The 23,356-nt window shown below is 45.7% G+C and overlaps 1 protein-coding gene across 4 annotated transcripts in view; it reads right to left on the reverse strand.

Annotated features, from left to right (window-relative positions):
- ARHGAP26 (Rho GTPase activating protein 26) overlaps nt 1–20,327 on the reverse strand; it is a 644,209-nt gene extending 623,882 nt beyond the window's left edge. For 2 of the 4 annotated variants that reach the window (XM_040344603.1, XM_040344602.1), the window contains exon 1: nt 19,880–20,327. In XM_040344603.1, coding sequence (XP_040200537.1) covers nt 19,880–20,033 — 154 coding nt within the window. In that variant the 5' untranslated portion in view covers nt 20,034–20,327. The remainder of the gene's footprint in view (nt 1–19,879) is intronic. The other 2 variants (XM_040344605.1, XM_040344604.1) reach the window with 1 other exon arrangement.
- Nucleotides 20,328–23,356: the final 3,029 nt, after the last annotated feature.

The raw sequence follows: 23,356 nt of genomic DNA on the forward strand, positions 1-23,356 counted from the left end.
TCTCCAGATAGGAATAATTGGTCTATAGTCAACAACCCATTCGATCAATGTCACACATGGGAAGTGGATTGCTATTGCTAGTTAACCACTTCAGCCCCAGAAGGATTTACCCACTTCCTGACCAGGCCAATTCTTTGCAATACGGCACTGCGATGCTTTAACTGACAATTGGGCAGTCATGCGACATTGATGTCCTTTTTTTCCCCACAAATAGAGCTTTTTGGTGGGATTTGATCACCTCTGCGAGATTTACATTTTTTGCGCTAAACCAAAAAAAATAAAAAAATTCAAAACCAACACGTATTCATCAAATTAGGCCAATATATATTCGGCTACATATTTTTGTTAAAAAAATAAAAAAAAAAACACAATAAGCGTATATATGGATTAGTTTGCACAAAAGTTATACAAAATAGGGAATAGATTTATGGCATTTTTATTATTACTAGTAATAGCGGCGCTCAGTGATTTTTAGCGGGACTACGACATTGTGGCACATTTTTGACACTTTTTGGGAACCAGTAACATTAGAAGTAATCGGTGCTAAAAATATGCACCAACATTGTACTAATGACACTGGCAGGGAAGGGGTTAACAATAGGGGCAGTCAAGGGGTTAAATTTGTTCCCTGCAGGTATTTTCCAACGTATGGGGGGGGGACTGTGTGAAGTATATCAGTGCTGCTGGTCTATACAAAAGGATCGATAATATTCTGCCCTGGGTGATCAAATCTGATTGCAATGTAAATCGATTGAAAATGGGAAATTGCTTTTAGATTATTTGTAGATATGATCATTTTGAAGGAATCACACCGACCGGGGGAGAGAGGGGTGGGGGTTGGGGACGTCACAAAACACGCTACCAAAGTGTTTATGGCCACCATAATAGATGTTCTTCCAGGATAGCAGTGTCGTTTCTCATGAGGAGACTCACTTTTCCTATTGCATTCTCCATAACAGTAGAAACGTTCTGGCTGTACACTGACTGTATCTGATGTCTCATAAGACTTGAGAATTGAGGAAAGGAAATGAGGAAGTAATTTCTCTATGCAGTATGAGGCCCCTCAATCATGTACAGTTTGTTGTCTTTAAAATGAGATCATAACGTTAGAAGTTCTTAAAATAAGAACGCTGGAGAGGAAGTCAGCAAGATGTCAGAATGCTCTCCTCCACAATCACATCTTTATTTCACATACTGTCAGATTGTAGAAGCCCCTGGTGCTTACACATAAATGTCATCTATAGGTCATTAACACAAATTAAATTGCCTAAATTTTTTTTTACCAGCCATGTAGTGTTACAAAATGCTACAAAATGCTACAAAATGACTAAACACATGCCTTTCAACACACTTTATTTCCGCTTTTCTTCAACTTGGCAAACCCGTCACTTCCTCCTACACTGCAATAGAGCATTGCCCCTCTATCTCCCATATAGATCTCACAGCAGGCAAAGCCGTCTTACTTTTCTGACATTATGGCTGCATTTGAAAGTCCTGCCACAAATTCATAAAAGACGTGCAATAGATTGCATGCCATTTCCAACAGGTGCAACAAATTCAGGCACTTCTTAGACCCCTTTCACACTGAAGCGTTTTAGCGTTAAAAATAGCGCTATTACAACGCTCATAAAACGCTCTCCATGCATCTCAATGGATCCTTTCACACCGAGTCCTGCAAGCAGCATCTTTGGAGCAGCTTTTGGGTGCTAAAAAAAAAAAAAAAAAAAAACGCCCCTCTCCATTGAAATGAATTGAAAGCGCTGTAAAAAAGCCTTGCCCTTTCACACTGAGGCACTGCAAAAACGTTAGGGTCTTAGCTGTGCTTTACCAGCATTTTTCGGGCGCTGGCAGTGTGAAAGGGCTCTGACATAAGGGGACCAGATTTTTAAAATGAAATCCGGGGACATATTTTTTCTTTACTAGTAATGGCAACAATCAGCGACTCTCTGCCCGTCACCGCCCGCCTCACAGCCTCTCAAGTCTTACTCTTCGGGCTCCGGCTACTAATGGATGGGGAGCGGAGGAAGATCACTCCGCCAGGGAAGGCAACGAGATAGGCAGGTGGCTGGCCAGGATTTGAGCCAAGGCAGAAGAACATGCGAGCGAAGCTGAATGGGCATGCGCCCGAAACTGAAGAAATATTTCCTCCACTCCGACCAATAAATGATCATCAGAAAGGGGCACAGATAATGGAAAAAATACAACCCCCCTATGCTAGTAGGCACAACGGAGCAGGGGTGTGCAATTCAAATTTTTGTTATTTTTATTCTGCACGGATTTTCTTTGAAATTGCCCCTGCCCCCTATTAAATCCAATCTGGGGACAAAACCAGGGACAGACATGGTCCGGGGACAGTGTCCTCAATCAGGGGACTGTCCCCTGAAACTGGGGATGTCTGGTCACCCTACTCTGAAAGCACTCGGGCTTTCACATTGGGATTGCAGATGAGGCTTCTTTCAGGCGCTTTACAGGCTTTTTAACGCCAAGGCGCCTGAAAAACGCCCCTGTGTGAAAGGGGCCTTATACGGATACTTCAACATTGGTGCTATGGCTCCAACAAATTCATTGACAAAGACCGTCATATTGGTCATAAGAAAGGTGGAGGTAAATAAGATCCCTTCCATGTTGGAGTAAATTGTCCTGCCAAGTATTGGGGCCAATTTACTAAAACTGATGTAGCTCTGCATGGAAGCCAATCAGCTACTAACGTTAGCTTGTTCAATTAAAGTGGAGTTACACCCAAAAATTTAACTTCCGCTTTTCGGAATCCTCGCCCCCTCCGGTGTCAACTTTGACACCTTTCAGGGAGGGGGGGGGGGGGAGCAGATACCAGTCTAATCCAGGGATTTGCCCTCACTTCCGGGCATAGATCGCCGCAGGCTCCACGGCGATCTATGCCATGTCCACCCCCCCACACTGTCCTGATATTTTTTTATAAAAAAATTTAATAAAAAAAAAATCCCCTTATCCATATACAGCCGTCACATGACCTAGCTCTTCCTTCCCCCAGCCTATCTGTAGGAAAATAGTGGCAGGAGGAGCTTTTGGTCCTCTGCTGCTGGAACTGGAGCTGCGTCCTGACTCTCCTGTATTCCAAGGGAGGGGGGCGAGCACAACACTCCACACCAGGGAGAAAGCCTTGCATTACGGTGTGTAGTTACAGACAGAAGAACAGGAAGGATTTCTCAGAAGAAATAAGGACATTTAAAAGCAAAATGGAAGGATGAGGTAAGTGAAGGAGGACTGCACTAAAGGTAAACAAAGCTATTTAGGGGAAAAATAAATTGTACCTTTATAACCCCTTTAACTTTGGCTGTATGGAGCGTTGGGCGCAGCCAAGATTGACGAGGGCACGAACCCAGACACGGGGCCTTTGTTTCTGGATCCTTGCACCCATCCATGTCAAACTCAGCTGTGCGGACGAGTCCATCCAGCTGATGCGTATGCATTAACTTATATGGGCTGCCTGCATGTAGCTCCGCGCTGGTAAAATAAGTAAACAAATGCCTCTTTATAGGGCTGAATGACCGAAATGAGCCCTTATAGTGCATGTACAGCCAAAACTTTTTTTTATTGCTTAGACAGGATAAAACCCGATCGGGTTATTTATTGGTACCTGTGTCTCACTGGGAAATTTACTTTTACTTCCTGTCCTGGAGATGTAACAAGAAAAATCCCTTCAAAGTGAACAGGAATATGACCTTAGAGAGTTGCCATAGGAACAGGTATTTCATTTGGAGGACTGTCCCCAACTTCTTGCTTTGGGGACTCAAAATATTGGATTTCAAATCACTCCCTGCCTCACCGATCACAGGACAAAAGAGTGGCGACTCTTCCCCGGGGAAACAGACAGCATAAAAAAAAATCCCCTCACCATTCTATTGTGTCCATCATTTTCATTCTTTGTTTTAGATAAAGTCTGATACAAAGATATGTTATATTTTTGGAAAGCAGTTAATAATCAGTATTAGAACCCAGGCAACAGCAGTAAGGGCTCTTACACATGGCTGTACACAGTAAAATACACTTGTTTCGGTGCCTGGGAGCCACAGATTCAATTTCATATTTACTTGGAACACAAAAAAAAAAAAAAAAAAACGCTACGTACGGCTTTGCGCAAATTAAACCCTGACACTTGCGTTTATATGTGTACAGGCGGATTTTTATTTATTTTTTTAAAGCTTGAAATGTTACATTATGAAAAAAATGCCCACATTTGTACATGTACAAATGGCAGCGCTGGAGTTAAGCTGTGCATAGCCACGTAAACAGTTTCTTGTAGTGCAGGTCAATGGGGAAAAAAATATGCTACAGCTGTGGCTTCCGGATCCAAGTGTTGGATCACACCAGCGCGATACGGGAACCAGCACATTTTCAGTGTCGTTTCCCGCATCGCATAGAACTCGCCGGCAGTTCACACTGACCTATGCAAAGCGCTGCAGGTGCCAATAGAAAGTTAACGTCACCCCCAGATCAGTTTGCATATCGCAGTGCAAACTGGGAATTCCGCCACATTCAATTCCGTCGCCGCCATCTTGCTACACCCCACACTAACCTTGTATGCTACAGCGCATGCGTCGAAAGTCATATCGAGCATGTGCGGGTTTACATAGGACAGGTAAGCATACAGACGACCGGTTTTCTCGGCAGGAAACACTCTGCCGGGAAACCGATGAGAAGATAGAGAGCAGGGTTCTCCATTTTCCCCCAATCGGAATTCCCATCTGTTTTCCCGATGGTAAAACTGCTAGAGAGCATACACATGGCCGGTGTTCCAACAAGCTGGTTCCTACCATCGATATGGTTCCGAGCTGACGGAAAACTCAGAGCGGGAACAGCTGTTCATCAGCTGTAAACGCGCTCGCTCCCGATGGCTGATTATACACTATAGTACTTGCCGCTCTACACATCAAGGGGTGGATGCGATATAGACCAGTGTTTTTTTGATTGGTTATCCACGCTGCTCTTTACAGCAAGTGGTGGATGGGATACCGTCCCTTGCTGTATAGAGCGGCGTGGATAACCAATCAAAAAAGCACGGCTTAATATCACATCCGCCCCTTGCTGTGTAGAACGGCATGTACTATAGTGTATAAGCAGGCTTCAGGCAGCGGGAGCAAGCTCGTCTAAGCCGACGATCAGCTGTTGAGGCTCGGAGATTTCCGTGGCCTCCTACTGCGCCTGCGCAGTCGAGGCAGGAACCATGTCGATGGAGGAACCAGCCCGACAAGACACCGGGATTTCCGGCCAAATGCTCTCCTAGCAGTTTTCCTGCCGGGAAACCGGTCTTGTGTACGAGGCTTTAGGCCCGATTCACACTTGTGCATGTTGCAGGTGCATCTTGCATTTTTTAAATACACATCTTTAAACAATTTAAGTCTATGGTACCAAAAACAAGTCCCTGGCCCTTTCCATAAAATTCACAGATGTGAACTACATCTATAGGAAACCATTTTAAATGGACTGTGTGTTTCTGCAAAACTGAAAATGCACAAAAAAAATGCATTGGTGTGAACCAGGCCTTAGGGTGCCCTCAGTTTGAAATGAACCATGTTTGAGTTTGATTGTCCCCACTCCCCTGCTGGTCTGCATTCACACTGGACTATAAAAAGAAGCGTTTCTGAGCCAGCCATAGATCATTCGAATTTAGACTGGTTGAGCAGGGACTGCCAACATTTGATCCATCTATGGGCAGGCTGATTGTACCCAAGTTAATCCATTGTACAACCAGCATTCTGGATTTCTAGCATGCAATTGTTGCCAGTGGCTATATCTACTAGCAATAATCATTGTGTTCTTCCGGCAGGGACAGCTTTCTGCGCACCCCCCAAGAGAACACAATGGCTCGCAGGAGGGATTCCCTCATGAACACGGACTGTGTTGATGGGGGAATTGTTCCTCATTACCACCTCTGCTACTCAAAACAATGATCCTGCTTCTGTATACAATCATCTATGGAGAGTTCTGTTCTCTGACATTGCTTGCACCCACACAGACGCAAACCGTAGCGGACCACAAGTGAACCATGCCCAAGAACACCTCTCCCAAGTGGTCCCAGGCACAGTACTCTTAAATCAATTCCAGGCATGGTTCGGAGCACTCCCACTATAAAAAGAACCAGACCAAGGGGGTGAACTGTGCCCAAAATTATGGCCTATGTGCACCTTGGGGGTGTATTTACACCCAAACCAGTTTATCTAAAATGCTCCAGAGTTCAATTCTCCAGCCTGCCCACCCCTTATTGGCTTGCACTCACAGTGGATTGGAAGGAAGTGTTCCCGGGCACACTTTCTCGCTAACCAAACCAGCGATCCCAGTTTTATTACACAGAACTGTACTCCGGCAAGGTTTGCATTCACACTGTAGTAAAATCGTACCAAGTGACTGCGCCTGATACCACCTGTTCCAAGTGGTCACAGTTCAGAGTACTCACACTGCACAATGGGCTGAACCACACTCGGGGACCAGTTAATGCCAGGGTGAGTTCCCCTTAGATACATGCTTTATATACCACCATGTGCAAGAGCCCTAGCTGTTCAGTACATTAGCATCTTATCATCTAGAACAGGGGTCTCCAAACTGCATCCCAAGGGTCGGATGTGGCCCTTTGCTAGCCTTCATCCGGCCCTTGGGGCAGTATTGCTTCCAATGATATGAGGCACTACTCCTTCTAATGGCACCAACGATGGGGCACTATTTCTTAGACTAATAGCAATGATGGAGCACTATTTCTCCTCCTACTGCCCACCAACACTGGGGCCGTGTTTATTCTCACTGATGCTCGGCCCTGGGGCATTTTCTACCCCCACTGATCAGAAGCCGGCCCCCCTGAAGTCTGAAAGACCGTAAACTGGCCCTTTGCTTGAAAAGTATGGAGACCCCTGATCTAGAATGCTGTTTATGCAATGACTTGACAACCATCAAAAATAAGCATCCAAAACAGAAAACACACAATATGCACAATTGGGTGCAGGATTAATATGCTCAGATGGCAGATAGGGAAGAAGAATCCTCACATAATATATTTGGCTTGTACATTCACACTGTAACTCCAGGCACTTGGGGCTGCGCTGCATCGCTGATTCACCAATCTACGAGTTATTTTTATACATTGAGATGCATCAAGCCTACAGAATAACCATTTAATAGCAGGATTGTGCTGCAGATAAGACAGCCTGATCACGGCTCATATCCACAGGCATTTTCAGGATCATCATCAAACGCATCACTGACTGCTCAATCCACTAAAATGTAGGCGCTAGGTTAATTGCATTGTGTATCTTATTTGATAATTATGTTCAAGTCACAGACCTAAATATTGCCAAGATGTGCAATCATTTTGTATTTTGCATGAAGCCTCTATTTAGTCAATGAAAGCTATTGGTCATGAATCCATACTTCACCTTATGAATTGTTCATAGTCTCTTTTCATGTTCTAATGTGACAGCAACTATGAGCCTACGCAGGGTTTCCTTTCCATATTGCCACTGCGGGGGAGCAAAAGGAAGGTCAGTGTGTGCCAAGGATGGGGTGCGGGGACATTAAAGAGACTCAAATGAGAGAATGTTACTTTGCCCTAAATGTCAAAGCATCCATCTTCCATCCCCACACTCCCTTGCTGCTCTGAGGTGAAAAGACTGCAAGTCCAGGTGTGGGGGGGGTCCATGCATCAACATTATCACCTCCTAATTGATTATCAAATTTCTCTGAAAAACAATCAGATCGTAGATCGCTTTGCAGAGACCTGGCAGTCATTGCTGCATGTGTAAACAAGCCCTTAATTTGTCTATTCAGCATGGGGAAAAACATAGGTTCGCTGTACTAAAAAATATGTAAGCTGCAATTGCTGAGCTTCTGAAAATGCAAGTTGTCTGGCTGTCTCTGCCTTTAAAGTAGAATTCTGGGATATATCCCTCCCCCTCCCTGATCCCCATGACTAAGCTCCGGGGTTGGAGTGAAATGCGTTGGGGGGCATCGCCTGGTTGAGACTGCCACATACTCCCTTAAAGAGGACTTGCAGGGATATGTGACACTTTTCCTACTACATGGCTCCCTCACCCCTCCCAACACCTATTCTGACTATCCTGTACAAGAAAGATCTGTATACTTCCCTATTTTCAGTCTACTCTAGTTCGGTCATGTGATCTCCCTTGTGTCAGCTATCACTGGCTGCAGGGGATAGGAGAGAGCACTTAATGGTTGGAAAAGCCTGGAGCAGTGACGTCACTCATAGGATTACTATGGCCCATCTATAGTGGCACTCCCTCCTCTCCCTTACAGCCACCACTGGCAGACACAAGGGAGCCAGAACACATGACCAGGTCATAGACGGGGAGAGAAGACTCAACGAGTGACGGCTCACTTGGACAGTCTTCCACCCATCACGTCCGGCGTCTTGCGGTTCTTCCCGCATCCGCGCCAGACCAGGCCTCATTCGCGGCCGCCGCAATTAGGAAAGACTGACGACAATGGCTAATCTGCGATACTCTGCGGACTCTATTCGGGGTCTGAGACAATTCGCAACAGCATTACCAGCCGTCACCAAAAAGGCCTTAAAAATAGAGCAACTTTTGAGATTCGATCGACGATCGACCATCAAAAATGTAAACTATTTAACCCAGCTCAAGCACATATCATGTGCTTTGATCAACACAAGATCGGCAGTAAAACACCGATTAGAAATCCACGATTTCTTACTACAAAACGATCTAGACTGCCTCTTTATTACAGAAAGCTGGCTCTCAGACGACTGCAACACCATTCTCGGAGAATTGGTGCCAGAAAACTATCGCATTATAACGGAAAACAGAATAGGGCAAAGAGGAGGAGGCCTGGCGGTGATCCACAAGAATCACATTACAATCACTAAACCAGCCCTTCAAAATCCTCTTCCATTCATGGAAACCCTTACTCTTCAACTTCAAACTTCCCCCCAGGAGACTGTTCACATTCTCCTCTGCTATAGGCCACCTGGGCCAAAAATCGCACTTTTTGCCATCTTTAACGGAGTTTATATCCACTTATACCCTTAACAGCAAACACCTTTTGCTGCTCGGGGACTTTAATCTGTGGGCCAACTCTGCACAGGATCCCATTGCGGACGCCTGCATCGATCACCTGGAGGGATTAGGGCTACAGCAACTTATATGCGGGCCAACACATGCTTCAGGTCACACACTCGACCTAATTTTCAGACAAAATCTGAAAATAAGCATTTTAGAAAATGAACCATTGCCATGGACAGACCACCATGCAATCAATTTCATAATCTCCAAAATTCCCCCAGTGATAAAAGCACCCAAGCCGGTGACAATACACTGGGCTAGATCTCAGAAGAAGCTCCATTCGGAACTCTTTAAATCTACCTTGGGAAACAGAATCAAAACAATCCATCCACATCAAACAGCCACAGATACACTGGATGCCATAAACGCAGCCCTGCTACAGTCAGCCGATTTAGTAGCACCGAAACGCAAAGCCTGCATCCGAAAAAGAAAGTCTGGCTGGTTCAACAACCAGCTGTCGCTTCTGAAGCAAGAGCGCAGAAGGGCGGAAGCCGCCTGGAAAAGAAGCCCTGCAGAGGATAACCTCATCATCTACAAGGCAATAACAACACGATATCATAAAGAAATCTTCAAAGCCAAGAAACATCATTTTTCTATGGCGATTAACAGCGCCCTAAACCGCCCCCGCAAACTCTTCAAGATGGTCACCCAGACCATGAATCCAGGATGTCTTCAAGGCCCCAACTCAGACACCCAAGAGTTCTGTAATGAACTATCGGATTTCTTCATCAACAAAATTGAAAGAATCCGGGAAAGCATCTTGCAAAACAATACCCCCCTCAACCCCACCGTCAATCAACCACAAAACACCCACAGAAACGCTCTACAATCAACAAAGTTCACTCTGGAACCGATCTCCATCGATACCACAAAAAATATCATTGGTGCTTTGCGGAACAGCACATCGCCCAATGATATCATCCCCACCAAACTGCTGAAGGAATGTGCCGACATCCTGGCACCACCCATCACACAGCTTACAAACCAGTCATTTAAGGAAGGCACAGTGCCATCCCTGTTGAAAGAGGGCACAATCCAGCCCATCTTGAAAAAAACCTAACCTGGATCCCAAGGACCCAACTCACCGCCGTCCCATAACAGGCCTAAATGTTCTCTCCAAGATAATGGAGAAAGTAGTGGTACAACAGCTGCAACAGCATCTAGATACCCACAATCTACTGGATCCATTACAATCAGGCTTCCGTCCCGGACACGGGACAGAAACAGCCTTACTCAAAATATGGGACGATGCCCTCGAGGCCGCAGACGAAGGAGAATCTTGTCTCCTGGTTCTGCTGGACCTAAACGCAGCCTTTGACACGGTAGACCACAAACTGTTACCGATGCGACTAGCCAAGGTAGCAGAAGTCGCAGAAGGTGATTTACCATGGTTTTCTTCCTTTCTTGAAAACCGATCACAAACAGTTAAATTGGGTTCTTTCACGTCGGAAAAGCGCACAGTGTCATGTGGAGTCCCCCTGTCACCGGTGCTTTTCAACATCTATCTTCGCCCTCTCTTTGATATTATCAGTAGCCAAGAACTACTCTATCACTCTTATGCAGACGATACGCAACTGTATTTTCGCATCCGCAACAAAAAGGATCATCATCCCAGTTTAGAGAAATGTCTCTCTTTGATAGAAAACTGGATGACAAAGAGTTATCTTAAACTCAACAGTTCAAAAACAGAACTCCTTATGTTTCACGCCAGCCGAAAGAGTCAACTGGCAACAACCTGGACACCCCCGCCCATTCTGGGCCAAATCATCACCCCTAGCTCCAAAGTCAAAAGTCTCAGGGTCATCTTCGACACCTTCATGACAATGGACGCACAAATAGGGTCAGTAGTCAGCGGAGCGCACCATCTGTTGCGCCTACTACGCAGACTTATTCCATTTATCCCCAAAGAAGACGTAGCAGTCGTGGTGGGAACAATCGTGAATTCCAGACTGGACTATGCTAACGCCCTGTACCTCGGACTCCCAAAGTACCAAATCTCCCATCTGCAAGTCGTTCAGAATACGGCCGCCAGACTGGTGACTGGGGAAAAAAAATGGGAATCAATCTCACCTTCGTTGAGAACCCTTCACTGGCTGCCAGTAAAAGACAGAATTGCATTTAAAGCACTCTGCCTGACACATAAGTGCATCCATGGGAAGGCTCCGCAATATCTTTGCGACAAGATAGAACCTCACAATTCGAATCGCGTTCTGCGATCCACCGACCAAAATCTGGTCAGGGTACCAAAAACCAAATACAAGTCCAAAGGAGAAAGAAGGTTTGCTTTTCAGGGTCCTAGACTATGGAACGCTTTACCAACCAGCATTCGGTTGGAGGAAAACCACCTGACTTTCAGAAGACAGATCAATGCTCTTTTGATGTCATGAGACACGAACAACTAGCGCCCAGAAGCGATTCAGTTCGCATGCGCCGCGCTTTATAAGTTTTTCATTCATTCATAGTGGGCTTAAAATAGGTAAACACACAGATCTTTCCTACACCGGCTAGTCATAGGTGTTTGGAGGGGAGGCGGAGCATTTTTGAGACCAATTAGGTATATTCTGGAATTATACTGGGGTTGTAAGCCCTCGTGTTTGGAGCCGGTTCACACTGGGGCGACCCATCAGGCGACTCAGCCGCTTGACAAGTCGTGCTCCGCTCTGTTCAATGGAACGGTTCTAATAGGAGCAACTCAAGTAGCTCAGACTTAGAAAAAGGTTCTTGTACGACTTTGGGGGCGGTCCCATTGACTTCAACACAGAAGTCGTCTTGAGATCGCCTTGCAGTGTCACCCCCAAAGTCGTGCCGCCCCTGTGTGAACCGGGTCTAAGGTGAAAAAACTTCTGTCACTGACAACCCCTCGTTTTACTCACCTGAGCCCCGTATTTCCCCAAGCCAGAGATGCGCTCTTCCTCTCTGCCCGTTGTTTCTCAGCTGTTGATTGGATAGACTGATAGCAGCGCAGCCATTGGCTCCCTCTGCTGTCAATAAAACCCAATAATGCGGGCGCCTGGCCAAGTCCGGCATTCTGTGTCTATGGACGCAAATGCTGGACTTGGCAGCGTACACGCAAGGTAACCCCCTGGGAGAGCGCTTCTCCTAGGGGGTTATACTATGCTGGGGGGGGGGGGGGGGAAGCTACCACTGCTGCCAGGGGACCCCAGAAGACGAGGATTGGGGCCACTCTGTGCAAAACGAACTGCAAATTTGAGGCAAGTATGACTTTTTTTTTTTAAATAACAAAGAAGCCTTACAATTACTTTAAAGGGGTTGTAAAGACAAAAATATTTTCCTCTTAAATTAAAGTCTGACAATAACTGATAAAGTAAAAAGTAATGTTTTGCATTATAACTAGTTTGATACCTGCTGAAATCGAGCTGTTTTATTCACCTCCGTCACTCCTGAATCATTATTCTCACTGACTTCCTGGTTTGCGGTGCACATTCATTCTTGCTACATCACGGCCTAATGGGAACTACAGTTCCCATTAGGCTTAGCCTCCATGCCTGTGAGGGAGAAGAGAGTATCTTCACACAGGGCTGTAGTCATAGGAAGGGGGTGAGCACATTCTGCTTTCCACCATGCAAAACAGCTCAGATGCTGGTGGAAAGCAAAAAGAGGAGAGACAGGAAATGGCATTTTCAAACCTGGATTACTGTATTTTGGAGGTCAAAAGGAAAAACAAGGTAAGTGATATTTAAATACTCTTGCTTACAGCAATCAATTGATCTAATAAAAAACGAACCTTTAGTGTTCCTTTAAGGCTGGGTTCACACTGATGCAGGCACAGGTCCCAACAAAGGGTCCGGCGGATCCTTGTACACCGATTCAGGTGCAAATCAGGTCAGAATTTGACTGAATTCCCATCTGAAATGGAGCCAAAGACGCACAGGATCCTTTTCCAATGTGGGCTGCCGCTGTCCCGAAGCCGTGTGAACCGACTTCATTGAAAGCCAGTCACAATCTCTTGGCATGCGAATTGGATGTGGGGAAATTCGCATAAGTGTGAACCCAGCCTAAAGCTGAACTAAAACTGAAAAAAACTAAAATAAAATTGCAAGCAGGCACTCTCCTTATTACAGACATGCCGCGAGGGAATCTGGTGGAGCACAGGTAAACCGCACTCCTCGAGTTCCTGTACGCTGTATAGAACCTTACCTGTAGTGTATTGTTTTTTGGCCAGAGTGTATGTATGTATGTATGTATGTATGTATGTATGTATGTATGTATGTATGTATGTATGTATGTATGTATGTATGTATGTATGTATGTATGTATGTATGTATGTATATATATATATACACACACACACACACACACACACACACACACACACACACACTCACACACTCACACTTTGAATATATATTTGGTTACTAATATATTGTTATATATAATTTTTGCGGGAAACACTATTGGACGCAATTCTTTGGAGAACCTTTTTTGTATAAGGTTTATTTACGCCCTATGGACTGAGTCTACCCACACAGTTTGTTGTATTATGTGATTTATGTTGATTCACTATTATTGGTATATGCCTTTTATATGTGTTCTTATCACAATCACAGACACTGTCACTTTTAATTTATCATATCCCCATGCAGGTTGGTTTTATGCATGAGGACATATAGCATTCATATCACATTTTCACATAGTGTTAAATTATATACCACTTGTAACCAGTACGTAGCGCCATCCACCCCACCTTTGTTTTACTATGCCATGTCTCTACTGCAATAAAACATACCTGCCTGGTCACAATAGTCGAATGTATACTTAGCTGTGCATGCGCAGCTCAGCTCAGTGTATACGCTTAGCAAACCCACTGTCAGAAAAAATTAGCTCCCATGCACAGGAGTTACAATATTTCAACCTGGCCAATCAAGATGACCGAATATCCTGAACCCAGAATAAGACCAAAGTGAAGATGTTGGCCCCAGCAAGGGGAGATGAGTTCAGTTCCGCTTTATACTCCGAGTCAAAATATCTAGCACAGGGATCCTCAAACTACGGCCCTCCAGCTGTTGTAGAACTACACATCCCATGAGGCATTGTAACACACTGACATTCACAGACATGACTAGGCATGATGGGAATTGTAGTTCCTGAACAACTGGAGGGCCGTAGTTTGAAGACCCCTGATCTAGCACAAGCATGTAGATATATGAATGTCCATGGTTAGAGATCTCATATCTGTCACCGACTAAGAAAGTACTAAAGCCGCTGGACCAACATAATAAGGCTCTAGTAGTGGCCCGCCAGCTGTTGCAGAACTACAAGTCCCATCATTCCTCTGCCTGAGGGAGTCACGCTTGTAACTGTCAGCCTTGCAATGCCTCAAGGGACTTGTAGTTTTGCAACAGCTGGAGGGCCGTTAGTACGAGACCCCTGCTCTAATATTTACAGAAGAGGAATACAGAAATCAAAGTCTTCTTTAAGGGGTGATACCAGTGTGAATCTTGGTGAAATGACTTCTACATTCCAAAATACATAAAATAGGAAGATGGTAAATCCAATCAGAAAGAATACATTACTAAATTTCACGAATAAAGCGCAGTAATGAAAAAATCCCATACAATACGCTGTAGTTATATGACCAAGCGATACCAGCTATTACAATTGGCGTTATTTCATACTGCCGCCATTCTTCACACGTCATACAGCAGTTAATAGTGTCAAGCTTATAGACACAAATTGTATATATCAACAGTATGACAAACAACGTACAGCAATCAGTGAGCACACTGTACCCTGTACACCAGGGATATGCAATTAGCAGAGCTCCAGCTGTTGCAGAACTACAAGTCCCATGAGGCATAGCAAGACTGACAGCCACAAGCATGACACCCAGAGGCACAGGCATGGTGGGGCTTGTAGTTTTGCAATAGCTGGAGGTCCGCTAATTGCATATCCCTGCTGTATAAGAAGAGGCAATTAGTTATATGACTATATTACATTGTAATCTCACACTAAAGGACTACAGCAAATGCAAACACACTGCAATCCTGCACAGGAATAGAGTACGACAATTAGTTACAGCACACTAGAACCTTGTGCATGGAGAGACTATAGTACACAATAATCACTAGATGATAAGCGCACACCATAATCCTGCCGGACAAAAATACAGTGCCCAGCAATCAGATACTACAGCACACTGTAAAACCCTTCCCAGTAAAGGACTACAAAACAGAGCAAATACTTATATGACTACAACCCCCTAGAACAGGACTACAGTAATCAATAATATAACTACAGCACATTGTTACCCTACCAAGAACAGTACTACAGTGTCCTGCATAGGGCAGGAAAAAGGAAAACAGTGCACAGAAATCAGTTTTATGACCAATGCCGCGTACACACGATCGGAAATTCCGACAAGAAAACCGTGGATTCCCCCCCCCCCCCCCCGACGGAATTTTGTCTCAAACTTGCGTTGCATAAACACGGTCACACAAAATTTCAACTGTCAAGAACGCGTGACGTACAACACAACGAGCTGAGAAAATTAAGTTCAATTATTGTGAGCATGCGTCAAATTGATTCCGAGCATGCATGTTTTTTTTTTGCGCGTCGGAATTGCATACAGACGATTTGAATTTCAGACAAGGTCTTTTCCCGTCGGAAAATTTGAGAACCAGCTCTCAAATTTTTGCTGTCGAAAAATTCCGACAGAAAAAGTCAGATGGGGCCTACACACGGTCGGAATTTCCGACCAAAAGGCTCACATCGAACTTTTCTTGGTGGAAATTCCGACAGAAAAAGTCAGATGGGGCCTACACACGGTCGGAATTTCCGACCAAAGGCTCGGATCGAACTTTTCTTGCTGGAAATTCCGACCGCGTGTACGCGGCATAACAGCACTCTGTAATCCTGCATTGAACATTACAACACTACTACACAGCACCCAGTTATCCGACTACAGCACACAGTAAGCTTGTACAGAACAGCACTACAGTGGAGAGCAATCAGTTCTGGGACTACTGCATGCTATAACCCTGCACAGAACAGAACTACAGTATACACCAATTAGTTGCTTGACCACAACACCCTGTAATCCTGCACAGGACAGGACTACAGTGTGTAGAAATCAGTTATCTGACAACATACTGCAATCTGCAAAGAACATGACAACAGTGACAGCAAACAGTTATTTGACTACAGCATACTGTAGCCTTACATAGGGAGGGGCCACAGTAATCACTATAGGAATAATATATTTAATATCACACTGTACCACTACAAAAGGATAGAACACACTGATCCCTCCTGTATTGTGACTGTACTGTCTTCCCTGATGTAAAGCGCTGCGCAAACTGTTGGCGCTATATAAATCCTGTATAATAATAATAATAATAATAAATAACAACAACAACAGTGCACAGCAGTGGGTTATAGTACTACAGCACATTGTAACCATGCAAAAGAAATAAACTATAGTGCACAGCAATTTATTATATTGCTACAAAACAGTGTAATCATCAACAGAAAAGGATCTCAATGCACAGCCGTTATCTGACTACAGCACTCCAGAACACTGCACAGGACTACAGTACACAGCACTTATAGGACTACAGCACACTGTAAAGCTTGCATGGGACAGTTACATGACTACAGCACACTGTGGCCCTGCACAAGAAAAGAGTACAGGCATACCCCACTTTTAAGTACACAACGGGACCAGAGCATGTATGTAAAACGAAAATGTACTTAAAGTGAAACAATACCCCTTTTCACTTCTAGGGTGTAGTGGGGGGTCAGGGACTGTAGTGGGGTGTCAGAAGCTGTAGTTAAGGTCTCAGGGGCACACTGGAACAGGGCGGGCTATACTCTCGGAGCTTCAGCTCCTTCTACTGCGGCTGCAAAATGTCTGTACAGTACTTGTCAGGCACTTTACATAAACTCGCAGGTATGTCCTTACTCGCGAGTGTATGTAAAGTGAGTGTACTTAAAGCGGGGTATGCCTGTACAGTACAAAGCAAGCACTCATTTATAAGACTATAGCACACTATAGAAGCCTGCATGGAACAGGACTATAGTATACAGCAATCAGTTATAGGACTACAGTATACAGCAATCAGTTATAGGACTACAGTATACAGCAATCAGTTATAGGACTACAGTATACAGCAATCAGTTATAGGACTACAGTATACAGCAATCAGTTATAGGACTACAGTATACAGCAATCAGTTATAGGACTACAGTATACAGCAATCAGTTATAGGACTACAGTATACAGCAATCAGTTATAGGACTACAGTATACAGCAATCAGTTATCTTACTACAGAACACTGCACAGTAAATGACAACATTATACAGCAATCAGTTGTATGACTACAAAACAAACAATGGGGTTGATTTACTGAAGGCAAATCAGCTTTGCACTACAAGTGCACTTGGACGTGTAGTCACTGTAGATCGGAGGGGTAGATCTGAAATGAGGGGAAGCTCTGCTGATTTCTATAATCCAATCATGTGCAAGCAAAATGCTGTTTATTTTCCTTGCATGTCCCCTTCAGATCTACAGGGACTGCACTTGTAGTGCAAAGTGGATTTACCTTTAGCAAATAAAGCCCCATGTAACCCTGCATAGGATTACAGGAACAGCACCATCAGTTATCAGACTACAGCACACTGCAAGTTTGCATGGGACAGTTACATGACTACAGCACACTAAAACCTTGCACAGGACAGGACTACAGTGCAGGGCATCAGCAAAATACCTGCAACAAACTCTACCCTGTAGAACAGGACTAGAGTGCACAGCAATTAGTTATCTGATTACAACACACTGCAAGCCTACACATGACAGGACTGCAGGATACAGCAATCAGTTATAAGACTACAGCACACTGTTAGCCTACATAGGAAGGGACTATAGTACACCTTGATCATTGATCTGGACTACAGCACACTATAATGCTGCACAAGAAAGACTACAGTAGAACGCGATTAGCTATATGGCTGCAGATCACAGTTCTGCTGCAAAGCATACAACTACACTGCACATTGATCATTTAGCTACAGCACAGGAAATCACTGCAGTATACACAAATCAGTTACTGTATATGACTACAACACACTGTACACACTGCGCATGGCAGGACTACAGGGATCAGCAAGCACTTATCCGACTACTGCACACTATATCCCTGCATAGGACAGGACTACAGTATACAGCAATCAGTTCTGGGACTACAGCACACTAACTCTGCATTGGCCAGGACTACAGTATACAGTAGTTATCTGACTACAGCACACTGTTACCTTGAAAAAAGGGCAGGTCTACAGTGCACAACAATCATCTGACTGCAGCACAACAATTCTGCACAGGAAAGGACTACAGATACAGCAATCAGTGACTGTATATGACTACAGCACAGTGTCAGCCTCCATAGGACATGACCCAGGGATGTGACTACAGCACAGCGTCACCCTCCATAGGACGGGACCCAGGGATGTGACTACAGCACAGCGTCACCCTCCATAGGACAGGACCCAGGGATGTGACTACAGCACAGCGTCACCCTCCATAGGACGGGACCCAGGGATGTGACTACAGCACAGCGTCACCCTCCATAGGACGGGACCCAGGGATGTGACTACAGCACAGCGTCACCCTCCATAGGACGGGACCCAGGGATGTGACTACAGCACAGCGTCACCCTCCATAGGACGGGACCCAGGGATGTGACTACAGCACAGCGTCACCCTCCATAGGACAGGACCCAGGGATGTGACTACAGCACAGCGTCAGCATCCATAGGACATGACCCAGGGATGTGACTACAGCACAGCGTCAGCATCCATAGGACGGGACCCAGGGATGTGACTACAGCACAGCGTCACCCTCCATAGGACGGGACCCAGGGATGTGACTACAGCACAGCGTCACCCTCCATAGGACGGGACCCAGGGATGTGACTACAGCACAGCGTCACCCTCCATAGGACGGGACCCAGGGATGTGACTACAGCACAGCGTCACCCTCCATAGGACGGGACCCAGGGATGTGACTACAGCACAGCGTCACCCTCCATAGGACGGGACCCAGGGATGTGACTACAGCACAGCGTCACCCTCCATAGGACGGGACCCAGGGATGTGACTACAGCACAGCGTCACCCTCCATAGGACGGGACCCAAGGATGTGACTACAGCACAGCGTCACCCTCCATAGGACGGGACCCAGGGATGTGACTACAGCACAGCGTCAGCCTCCATAGGACGGGACCCAAGGATGTGACTACAGCACAGTGTCACCCTCCATAGGACGGGACCCAAGGATGTGACTACAGCACAGTGTCAGCCTACATAGGACAGGACCCAGGGATGTGACTACAGCACAGTGTCACCCTCCATAGGACGGGACCCAGGGATGTGACTACAGCACAGCGTCAGCCTCCATAGGACGGGACCCAGGGATGTGACTACAGCACAGCGTCACCCTCCATAGGACAGGACCCAGGGATGTGACTACAGCACAGCGTCAGCCTCCATAGGACGGGACCCAGGGATGTGACTACAGCACAGCGTCAGCCTCCATAGGACGGGACCCAGGGATGTGACTACAGCACAGCGTCACCCTCCATAGGACAGGTGTATCAGGCTGTGTTGTGGAGTGTCATCCTTGCAGTGTAATGTTCTGTAGTAATCCTATGACGTCACACAACATGTAATGATGTGATCTGGTGCCATGGTTTAGTTGCCATACCTGCCCATCCATAATGATAATCCAGTGCTAGGAGTAATAGATGAGTGCCAATCCCCCCACATGGGCACTGTGCCCTCCCTCCATGCCCACACTTACTCTTATGTGCTGCCACCAGTGACTTGCCATCCTTGATAAGCTCTTTAATGAACTTGTTGGTCTTGTCCAGCTCGGTCTCATGGGATTTCAGTCTCTCCCTGAACTGAGGACTATCCAGGTAGCAATCAGTGAACTCCAGCGGAGGCAATCCCATGGTGTGCAGAGAGTTGCAGTGCAAGGAAGCGATTGATGTGAGTGGTGTCAGTGCGCTCAGATCCCAGCCTGGAGGAAGGCGCGGAGCTCAGGACATGACGGCAGGACAGAGGGGGAGATGTGCTCATTGAAAGTTTCCTCGCACAGCCAGCAGCTGGAGTGTGCTGATGATGTCACTCGGGCTGTGATGGCATCCGGCTCCGAGCTCTCTCATTGGAAGCTCGGGGAAATGAGGAGCACAGCGGGCCTCTCACATAAGGCCCTGTGATCTCATACTCGCTGCCCGCCACCTCCCACTGAGCTCTACTCAGATACCGCCCATCCTGAGCTCTCACCAATCACCTACAACCGAACTCTGCCCAAACACCGCCCATCCTGAGCTCTGCCCAATCACCTTCTACCAAGCGCTGCGCAAACACCTCCCACCTCGAGCTCTGACCAGCCTCCTCTGGGTTCAGAGAAACGCACATCCCCGGCATCCCTCCGGACATAGACATTAACCACTGCATGGCTGTGCTATGGATGTTACAATGTGTCCCTCCATGGAAAGGCTGCTTATTACCTGCTACCTACAAATCATTGTTTTTATTACCACTTCAATACCGGGCACTTTCATCCCCTTCCTGCCCAGGACGATTTTCAGCTTTCAGCGCTGTCCAAACAACATTTTTATATTTTTCTTCCCACAAATAGAGCATTCTTTTGGTGGTGTTTGATCACAGCTGGGTTTTTTATTTTTGCTAAACAAATTAAAAAAAAACGAATATTTTGGGTGAAAAAAAGTTTTTGGGTGAAAAAAGTTACTTTCTGTTATAAAGTTTTGTAACTTAGTTAGATTTCTCCTTCACTGACAGGCACTGATGAGACGGCCCTGATGGCAACTGATCATAGGTGTGCGCAGCCTATTGGATTAGGGTGTGCACCCCACAGCTCAAACACACGTTACCGATCACTTACTGTATTCACTCAGAAAGGGAAGGGGCCAGTAAATCACATATTTACCGACCCCTTCCCCACTCATCCTAAAACATCCCCCTGTGTGTGCTCACAGCAGCTGGTGGGAGAGGAGAGGAGGAAAGCCGGCGGCATTGTGAAGGGAAGGGTGGGCAGTAGGGGAAATCTGTGCTGTACAGGATGATTAGGGTGTGCCTGGGCACACCTGCCGCACGCCTATGGAACTGATGATGAGGCACGAATATGCAGCACTGATGGAGACTGATAGGCGGCACTGATAAGCACTCATAGATGGCACTGATGTGCACTGATAGGTGGCACTGATAGATGGCACCAATGATGTGACACCGACAGACATTACTAATGGGCACTGATTGGCATCTTTTATGGGTACAGATTGGCATCCTTGATGGGCACTGATTTGCATCCCTGGTGGCCACGGTTCGGCATCCCTGGTGGGCATGGGTGGGCATCCCTGATAGGCTTTAGTGGGCATTCCTGGTGGGTTCTGGTCTGATAATCAATGCGCTGTTTATCAACCCCCCCGACAGGAGAGCTGCTGATCAGCTTTCCTCTACCCGCGCCTTGTCAGCACGAATAGGGGAAAAGCCGATAATTGTTACTTCCTGGTTACAATGTGATCAGCTGTGATTGATCACAGCTGATCATATGGTAAAGAGCCAACGTCATCAGCTCTTTACCAAGATCGGAGATGGGGTGTGTTAGAGCGACACACCGCACCACTGATCGCCGCACTGCGTGCCTCCGTGGGCACGGGCGAGTGGCTTATCCTGCTGGATGACTTATGACGCCCAGTCAGGATAATTTAACCACTTTGCAGATGTCATTTTGCTATATAAATACATTTGCAACTATAGATTATATTAAACAGTTGTAGCTTCTACCACTCTTTCTTCAACTACTGGAGTACCAGCCTCAGTGGCGGTTCGTGGCATGGCACAGTGGTGACAATTGATGGCACAATGGGTGTGTTTGATGGCATGGCACAGTGGTGCGAATTGATGGCACAGTGGCTGTGTTTGATGGCATGGCACAGTGGTGACAATTGATGGCACAGTAGCTGCGTTTGATGGCATGGCACAGTGGTGACAATTGATGGAACAGTGGCTGCGTTTGATGGCATGGCACAGTGGTGACAATTAATGGCACAGTGGCTGCGTTTGATGGCATGGCACAGTGGTGACAATTAATGGCACAGTGGCTGCGTTTAATGGCATGGCACAGTGGTGCGAATTGATGGAACAGTGGCTGCGTTTGATGGCATGGCACAGTGGTGACAATTGATGGCACAGTGGCTGCGTTTGATGGCATGGCACAGTGGTGACAATTAATGGCACAGTGGCTGCGTTTGATGGCATGGCACAGTGGTGACAATTGATGGCACAGTGGCTGCATTTGATGGGCACAGTGAGGCTGCAATTTTTTTTTCGTTTGCGCCCCCCCAAAAATTTTGAGCACCAGCGGCCACTGACCAGCGTGTAATATCCCATCATTACCAGGTAATTTTTCAGAGGTGTGATAGTTTGACTGACAATTACCCCACCACACAAAGTTGCACTCCAATGAATTTTACATCATTTTTTTGAGACAGATGTTTTTTTCTTTTAGTGGTATTTAATAACTGCTTTTTTTTTTAATACTATGAAAAGGAAAAAATACCATTATGTTTGACAAAATTTTACTTTTTGTTAACCCTTCATGACCAGGCCATGTTTTGCTATTCAGCACTGTGCTAATTTAATTTTTGGTGGTATTTGATCACCTCTGGGTTTTTTCATTTTTGCAATATAAATGAAAATTTGGAAACAAAACAACATTATCTTTAACTTTCTGCTATAAAACATATCCAATAAAATCAAATTTCTTCATACATTTTGGCCAAAATGTATTCTGCTACATGTTTTTAATTAAAAAAATCACAATAAGTGTATATTGATTGGTTTTCATGAACTTTATAGCATTTATCTACAAACTATTGTATTGATACTGGATTTTTTTTTTTAATACTACTAATGGCTGTGATCAGCGACTTGAAATGGGACTGCAATGGCGCGGTGGACAATCTGACACTGACTGACGCTGGGGAGAACTGACTAACTGCCACTGACATCATCAGTGACACTAACATAGCTCCCAACTGTCCCTGATTTGGAACAAAGTCCCTCTGTCCCTAATTTTGGTCTGATTTATACAGTTGTATATAAAATTTCCCAGTGCTAAACCTTTCATCCAATTTCTGACATGTGCTGTGTACAATCACAACACATGTCAGAAAGGGGGCGCCCCAAACCTGGAAATAGGCGTATGGGTATGTTGCTTTGCCTATAGCGGCCGCTGGTCTGCAGTACA

This window comes from Rana temporaria, chromosome 3 (assembly GCF_905171775.1).
Source record: "Rana temporaria chromosome 3, aRanTem1.1, whole genome shotgun sequence".
NCBI classification, from domain to species: Eukaryota; Metazoa; Chordata; class Amphibia; order Anura; family Ranidae; genus Rana; species Rana temporaria.